An 8,768-nucleotide genomic window follows, 5' to 3' on the forward strand; every position below is an offset into this window, starting at 1 on the left:
TCAGTAACCGAAGCACTTCCTGTATGCACAGCGACAGCTTTCTTGCGTTCTCAGTTACTGATGCTGTCCTGTTCATTTTAGAACAACTGGGTACATGTTCAGACAGAATGACTCAGGGACAGAGCATGAACAGACTCTCACATGTTCATGCTCTTCCTGCTGAGATGCCTGTCAGGTGTTCACAGGGGCCAATAATTCAGAGAACAAGGAGAGAGTAATGTCCTCACCCAGACTGGACTTGCAACTATAAAGTATTTAGTTTTGACAGCATAATATTAAACAATGACCCTAAAATCACAAAATGGAGGCCTTAAAGGTCACATGGACAAATACCATCGGCTGATATGTTTCCTGCTCTGAGTTCACTGCGCTGCTTATTGCTTCAGAAGGATTTTGCACACGGCTCTCTTTTTCACTACCAGAAAAATGAGTTTGTCTGTTTCAAACTGCTCTATTGTGGTGACAGGGGAGGTCCAGTTATTTTCCACTCACAGCCTAATACATTCAGCTCTACACAGACCAGAGCTGCACAGGAAGCCTGACCTGCAGCTCCTCCCTCTCTCGACGCTGAAACCACACTGACGCTTCAATCAAATTCACCCGCCTCACACCTCAGACCACCTTTCCATTACAACAGACCAGACAAAAGAGGCATAGAAAACAGTGCACTTTTATTTATAATCTGTCCCCAAGATTTAAATATACACTCAATAAGTCATGAAGCAGTATTTAAAAATACAGAAATGATGTGAGCACAGAACATCTGATCATTCCCCTCCTTTTCCTGCCCTGATGGTACATTCCATGGTCATGTGACCAGCTGTGGTGACACGGGACATGAAAGTTCTTGACTCATTTAAGACATGCAGCATTCTTCATATTGAATGTATGTGCTGAGTAAGGTGTGGAGCAGAATGGACTCACAGGAAACTACCCTTGTATCATCGGTGTGTTGACTATCAGGATGTGAGTGTACAGGGGAGGGGGAAGAGAGAGTGTGTGCCTGTGTGTGTGTGTGTGTGTGTGTGTGTGACCAAAGAGAGTAGTATCCCAGAAAGTTAAGTTCCATTGAGGACTGGGGGTCAGGGCAGTATTAATTATTGTCCGGTACTGTTTTCGTTTCCTGTTTATAACCTTTTTCTTTGAGGTCATGCTAGAGATCACGCTCTGAGACCTGCTTGCTGGTCTGAGGGGAGTTTTTGCACAATGCTGGAGGTGCAGCTCTCTCTCTGTGGCTCAGTCTGACTCTCTGGCCGCTGACTCAAAACAAAACCCCTGTGCTCTGCCTTCGTGGTTTCCTCTGCATGCACCCCTTTCAAACCTGGCACCTCCCCTCTCTGTCTGCCTGTCTCTCTCTCTCTCTCTGATTTCCTGTGATTGTTCTGCTCTTTTTGAAGTATGTGTGCTCTCTTGAGATAATCAATGATTACATGCTTTGTATTTATGAAGAATAATACATTTCTTAGATCGGAGAGCTGCCACAAATCTTTTGCATATAGTTTGAGGATTACTAATCATGGCCTTTTGTTGGCCATTTCATTACCTTTCACCGAGCCCAAACCACCCTTTGACATGTTGTTATAATAGGAGTTTATACATTCTCCAAATGTAAACATTTTGATTTCATCCCAGATTAGTTTCCAAAGACTCTTCTTAATAATTCCTTTAAAAATGTCACAATTGTAAACATTTTGATTTCATTCAGGACATGAATAGGTATCCCAATACTCTTCTTAATGCTTCTTTTTTCCCTAATAAACTTTGTGATGCAGTGCTGGGGATGGCCACTGTATCACATGATGAAAAGACAAAATAAAATAAAAAATGTACTTACTTTCATTCATCCAGGAACTGAAAAAAACAAAAAAAAAAAGAACACTGAATGAAGAAACTGTCTTGAAAAATCATCCAGAGGCCAAAATGTCCACAACAAACTAACCCTTCAAACACAACAACAACCTTTCAGAAAATGGATTCCTTACACCTGTGAGCAAGGCCCTTTCATAAGGCCCTGTGATTAGATGATGGGGAGCAGCTGGCCTGATTAGAATGAGGCACACCTGCCCCCCCGCCTGTGAGAAGGGCAGGTGCTATCCATGGTCCTGCAGCTCTCCCAGGTCACAGGAATATCTGGGTGCTGGCGGGGCAGAACACCATCACCCTTCCTGGCACCACAAGCTGCACAGCTTGGATTTTTAAACGAAATTGCTGATTGCAGTTATGCAAGAGGTTTAAAGAAACCCGTTTTGAAAAAGTTTCATTGCTGTTCATGCAGTCATGTATTTTGAGAGCTTAATTTATGAATTTTAAAAATGTATTTATTTCATGTATTTATTTAAAAACTTATATATTCTAAGTTTAAATGCAACTAGGTGTATTGAACAGGCTCTTCATTTAGACAAGGCCAGGAGAGATAACATAGGTAGTCTCCTTAATGAGGCCATTGTGATGTCATCCAGTGACAGAACCTCAGGCCTCTGACATTGATACCCTGGATATGGACAATCTACGGTATGTAAGTTATTGCTGGTACATTGCTCATTCTATGATGAGAAAATGTTTCAGTTATGAATTATGAGTTGTGCAATTACAAATCACAGAATAACATATTTAAAGACAACTCACGCTGGTTTCGGTGCAGTGCAAAATCACAATGTAAGATCAGGTGTAACATCACAGTATGAACATTCCAGTGAGCTGCCCAATGTTCTGAACTCATTAGCATAATTAGCCATTCTAAACTTTTCGGAGGCTCTCATAGTAAAGACAACAGAAATTTTTTGTTGCTGTTGTTTTTGACCACTTTTTTCATGTTTTCAGATGATAGAAGTTGAAAAATATCAAAAATGCATGTGAATGCAGAATCCCGGCCCAATCCACCTACGGGCAGCACTGCCTCCTACTCCTGGAATGGGACAGCAGTGAAATTCAGCACCATGGACACTGCACACATAAACACACATGCAATCACACACACACACTCACACATGCACACACACATAGAGACGCACACACACATACATGAGCACACACACACAACCACACACATTTACACCCACGCACACACACATACACACATACACACACATGCACACATGCACCCACACACATATACACGCACGCACACACACACAGAGACATATTAAACTGTAGTACGAATTGAGGTGCCTTTTTCAATCTAAAGTTACTCTTAAAGTAAGCCAGTTAAAACATGGTGAAGACTTCCACATTATTGCACTGTAAATAACAACTGGATTATTATTATTATTTGACCTATATTAAGCAGGATGGAAATAATGACATCAGTGTTCTTTTTTTGCACTGAGGGTGTTTATCAGCAGATGCTTGTGCAGCTCTTGTGCACCCAAATCATTAAACAGCCAATCAAATCTGCCCCTGACATGTGCCCTCCTACTGTTCAGTGAATCGCTGGAAATTATTACCTCAAGTCCTCCTCTTATCTGTATAGTTAGAGTTTTACAGCGCAGAGGACAAACAGGGTCTCAGGCAGAGGAGAGTCCCCAGAAGAGGAGAGTTCAGATACAGCGATGGCACCACTCTGTGCCATTCTTGTGCTTTTCAGCAAAGTGTGTAAGTATAAAACTGTTTTTTTCTTGTCAGCCAAAATAACTCTACTCATGGACTCTATGGAGGCTTTTATACAGAAATTAATGATTTATTTTTTCCTTTATTGTTCCCATTGTCAGTTGAAGGTGCTTTCTGTTTTATTTCCAGATGGTCTGCTTGGGAAGAACATAGTTCAGCCTGATGTCCTGGTGACAGCTCAGCTTGGAGACAATGTGACTCTCCGATGTTTCCATGCTAAAGATGATGTGCAATGGTACAGATGGCTTAAGCAGCCTTTTGGACAGAAGCCTGAGCATTTGTTAAAGATATTCAATTCTGAACCTTATACTATAGATTTCAATGATTTTATAAACAGCACGCGCCTCAGTGCTAAAACAGCAAAGGGGAGCTCAAACCTGACTGTGTCACAAGTAGAGCCGTCGGATTCAGCCACATACTACTGCGCTATTGTGCTCTACAATGATATCAGCTTTGGAGAAGGAACTACATTAATGGTCCTGGGTAAATATGAACCTTCAGTCCACGTCTTATACTTCTTTATTCTTGTACAGGATGTTGAAGGTGATTTAAAATTTGAAAAAATCTTAAGAAAGCAGATCTTTTTTTTGTAGGGTCACTAAAGCTCTGCTTTGTGTACTCATGCTTTGGGTAAGCATCAAGAAATTGAGGCGCATTAACATTTTCTAAACTCATTGAGAAAAAGGACATAATTAGACATTTTCTTTATTTCTTTATTTTTTTCTTTACTAAGCTAATTGGTAGTTTGGAGATGACAAAACCAGATTTAAAATAGTGTTTGTACAAAAAGAAAACCCTGCATATGCTTTTGAATTACAGAAATACTAAAATTATGATCGAATCCAAGCTTGTATACTGTTATAATTTTAATTATTGAACTGAATTCCTCAGGGTCAGAGTCACACGGCAGGACAGTAGTACTGCAGCAGCCCGAGTCTGAGTCAGTGCAGCCAGGACACTCTGCGGCTCTGCAGTGTACAGTACACACTGAGACCTGTGCAGGAGAACACAGTGTGTACTGGTTCAGACAGGGCTCAGGAGAGTCCCCTCCTGGAATCATTTACACCCATGGAACCAGGAGTGATGAGTGCCAGAGGAGCTCTGGGGCTGTGTCTCCCACACAGAGCTGTGTCTACAACTTCCCCAAGAGGAACCTCAGCCCCTCTGATGCTGGGACTTACTACTGTGCTGTGGCCACCTGTGGGGAGATCCTGTTTGGGAACGGGACCAAGCTGGACTTTGAGCGTAAGTAAAAAAATCAATCACATAATAAAAGCATTGTCTCAGTTTTTAAAAGGTTCATGCATTTTTTTATCATATATTTTTTTTCTAAATCATGTTGTATTAAGTCAATGTAACCAGTAGAACATACTTCATCTGATATTATTGGGTTATTGTTTAACATATGCTCATTAATTTTTATATATATATATATTTTTAATGTGAGTTGTTAATTGTTTTCCATGCCTCATTGTTATTCTCATGCAGATTCGTTTTTAGACAAGTAACACTGTCAATGTCTTTTTATGCTCTTATTCATATTTTTCAAGCAGGGTGTTTACTAAATCTTTCTTTTAAAATGTCAGGGAATGAACATCTTTCTGTTTATTGCTTGGCGGGAGCTTTGACGTTGAGTGTGATCCTAAATATTGTCCTCATTCTGAAAATGAGAAAAGGCTGTGAGAAATGCAAAGGTAAGAGTCAAAGTTATTAATGTGTGGAATATGTCATGATTATTATTTACAACATTTTTTTTCAATAAATCTTCTGTTAATTCAAATCAGACTAGTATGAAACATGCAAGATCGTAAAAATACACAGTACCTTAAAGGGCGCAGAGTCAAAAAAAATAAAAATAATCTGTGAAAATATGTAGTGTTTTCTGTAAAGTAGTTGGCTTTCAATATTTGACAACAATTTTGTCATCTTCATGAAAGGCTATTTCATAAGTAGCATGCAGAAATATTCACATACAGTCTGTGTACAGTTCTCTAAAGCAAAATCAGTTTAATAATATACCATACAGTTGCTCCATGGGTGCTGATGACCGTCTTCTCACTACTTTTAGATATGTGCACATCATGTACACAGATCACAGGTAAAAGCAAGCCAAACGTCTCTTCAATTTATGACACTTGACATTCTGATAGTGATTCCAATGTTATATATTGGTTCAAGTATTTCAGTTTTTTATTTTATTTTTACATTTTTTTTGGTACCAGTTGGCACTAACCAAATTATAGACATTATAGCTATGGCGTGACCCCAAGATTATGAAAAAATATTCTTAAACAAAAGTCAATAAAATTGAGTGCAGAATGAGCAGAATTAACTGCCATCCAAACAAATTAAAATACTTTTCAAGTGATATGTAATCTCCATTGAAGCCTATCCTGATTCCCTGGTGATTATATAATCAATGCACTCCTCAGATATACTCCTCCTTGGAGCAGCAACTTACGGTCCTACAGTGGTGAATATAATTGACTATATGAAATACTACTACCAGAAGTGCTACGACTGCTATGAATATTATTGTTAATAGTAACAATAATAGTAATAGTAATATTAATAAAAAGAAAAAGAAGAAGTTCAGTACAAAAAGAAGAGAGGCTTTCTTAAATTTAAAAACCAGTGCATGAATTGAGTAATTCGTTTTTGACCACCACCAGCAGTTTACATTTTCCTTTTACTGACACAGGAGCTGCATCAAACAACCAAGTGAGGGGAGAAGACTTGGCCAGCAAACAGGTAAAAATATTATCTAAAAAATAATAAATAAATAAATAAATGAATATATAAATAAATATTTTTCTGTGGAGAATATCCTGTTTACATTATTATCAGAATGAATTGTAGTCATATGTGGTGTGTATTTCTTTTTCTTTTAGAGTCAAGAGGAATCAATGAATTACGCTGCTTTGACTTTCACCACCAAGAAACCCAAAGTGAGGAGGAACAAGAGGGAAGTGGAGAAAGAAACGGTTTACTCGGATATGAGATTTAGAGACCGCGAGTGAAGCTTTCCGTAAAAGCAATCTTCGTCACAAGGATAATCAAAATATTCCCTCGCTAGAATTGTTGAACATCATACTATGTGGCTGTAAATTTTATTACACGTACAGGAATTTGCCTGCAGCTGTGCTTGTTCTTAGATTCCTCTGTTTTTCAAATACACAAAGTAAAAATTGTGCACTCTCTGGCGGTATCTGATAAATGGTCCTCAGGGTTGTTGAATGGGTTTGGGGCAGTAGTGTAGTGTACTACTTAGGGAACAGGTCCCGATTCTCAGGTGACACACTGCCCTTTGACCTGTATTATTGAGCAAGGATGTTATCCTGAATGACGTCGTGCCATAACTGTATATAATGAAACTGTGTGCACATGTAAAATTGCGTGAGTGCCTGATAAATGCCAGTAATGTGATGTCACACAGAGATTGGAGAGTGAAATATTAGGACTACAAAACAAGGTCAGACTGTTAATGTGTCAGCAGTGATTCACTGATTAGACGGAATCAAAATGTTTTGCAATGTACAGTTTTTGTGATTCAGAGCTAGTCAGTGATAAGAATAAATAATAGTTCCATTCATTTTGGGGTTAATAGACATAGTTTCAGTTGGGGAAAGTGGGGTTATTTCCACAACTGTTTATGAAAGTTCAAATGTTGTCGCAACCAGTTTCCATTCAATAAAATATTCATCACACACAGGGGGGTGCAACAATTTGGCAACCGCTGATGATATTGCATGTCTCTCTAAAACTTCTCTCTAAATGTATCTCTGGTCATTGTGGGCAAAGAGCTTTTATTTTTTCAGTCCAAAGCACTTTATGCCAAAAAAGCCTCAGGCGCACGTAACTGTAGTGTCCGCAGGTCCATTGCAGTGGTATGTAAGTTTGCATAGCCAAACAGTCTACAGGCAGTGCTATTGGAGTTATTAGGCGAACGCACTGACTGCCAAATAAATTCATATATCAGACAATCGGCATTGATAAATGGGATACATTTCTAATACACAGATAATATGTCTGCACATCCATACCAGCGCTGGATCTGGCACAACTACTCATGTGTCTGCCACTGATTAGCCAGGAAAAACATCGCTGTGAATATAGGTACTCTCCTGCATGCTTTATAACAGCTGGATATGCTTTCTGAAGGCTAGGCCTCTTGCTTGCAGAGCCCTCCCTGTACCTTCAGAAACAAAAACACTTCCTGTATGCACAGCGACAGCTTTCTTGCGTTCTCAGTTACTGATGCTGTGCTGTTCATTTTAGAACAACTGGGCACATGTTCAGACACAATGACTCAGTGGCAGATTCCTTCCTGTGTACAGGGACAGAGCATGAACAGACTCTCACATGTTCATGCTCTTCCTGCTGAGATGCTTGTCAGGTGTACACAGGGGCCGATAATCTAGAGAACAAGGAGAGAGTAATGCCCTTACCCAGACTGGACTTGCAACTATAAAGTATTTAGTTTTGACAGCATAATATTAAACAATGACCCTAAAATCACAAAATGGAGGCCTTAAAGGTCACGTGGACAAATACCTGCGGCTGATATGCTTCCTGCTCTGAGGTCACTGCACTGCTTATTGTTTCTGAAAGTTTTTGCACGCTGCTCTCTTTTTCATTACCAGTAAAATGTGTTTGTCTGTTTCAAACTGCTCTGTTGTGGTGACAGGGGAGGTCCAGTTATTTTCCACTCACAGCCTTATACATTCAGCTCTACGCAGACCAGAGCTGCACAGGAAGCCTGACCTGCAGCTCCTCCCTCTCTCAGCGCTGAAACCACACTGACGCTTCAATCAAATTCACCCGCCTCACACCTCAGACCACCTTTCCATTACAACAGACCAGACAAGAGAGGCCTAGAAGCCAATACGCTTTTATATATAATCTATCCCCAAGATTTAAATATACACTCAATAAGTCATAAAACATCGTTTAAAAATACTGAAATGATGTGAACATCTTTATCATTCCCCTCCTTTTCCTGCCCTGATGGTACATTCCATGGTCATGTGACCAGCTGTGGTGACACGGGACATGACAGTTTTCTTGACTCAGTCAGGACATGCAGTATTCTTCATAATGAATGTACGTGCTGAGTAAGGTGTGGAGCAGAATGGACTCAAAGGAAACTATCTTTGTATCAT

General features: G+C 39.7%; 1 protein-coding gene across 1 annotated transcript; it reads left to right on the forward strand.

The window, feature by feature from the left end:
* Window positions 1-3,468: 3,468 nt before the first annotated feature.
* LOC118223780 (immunoglobulin superfamily member 3-like) lies at window positions 3,469-7,198 on the forward strand. Its single transcript, XM_035410765.1, has 7 exons — window positions 3,469-3,591; window positions 3,736-4,089; window positions 4,498-4,851; window positions 5,193-5,300; window positions 5,675-5,704; window positions 6,308-6,357; window positions 6,498-7,198. Exons 1-7 carry the CDS (start codon window positions 3,549-3,551, stop codon window positions 6,624-6,626), a joined length of 1,068 nt encoding a protein of 355 aa, XP_035266656.1. The 5' UTR covers window positions 3,469-3,548; the 3' UTR covers window positions 6,627-7,198.
* Window positions 7,199-8,768: the final 1,570 nt, after the last annotated feature.

This window comes from Anguilla anguilla, chromosome 3, assembly GCF_013347855.1.
Source record: "Anguilla anguilla isolate fAngAng1 chromosome 3, fAngAng1.pri, whole genome shotgun sequence".
NCBI lineage: Eukaryota > Metazoa > Chordata > Actinopteri > Anguilliformes > Anguillidae > Anguilla > Anguilla anguilla.

Bases quoted from the DNA above. Each gene is read 5' to 3' on its own strand.
- LOC118223780 (XM_035410765.1), top strand. From the start codon at position 3,549: ATGGCACCACTCTGTGCCATTCTTGTGCTTTTCAGCAAAGTGT. The intron at 3,592-3,735 runs GTAAGTATAAAA...TTTTATTTCCAG, and splicing joins TGTGCTTTTCAGCAAAGTGT to ATGGTCTGCTTGGGAAGAAC. The intron at 6,358-6,497 runs GTAAAAATATTA...TTTTTCTTTTAG, and splicing joins AAGACTTGGCCAGCAAACAG to AGTCAAGAGGAATCAATGAA.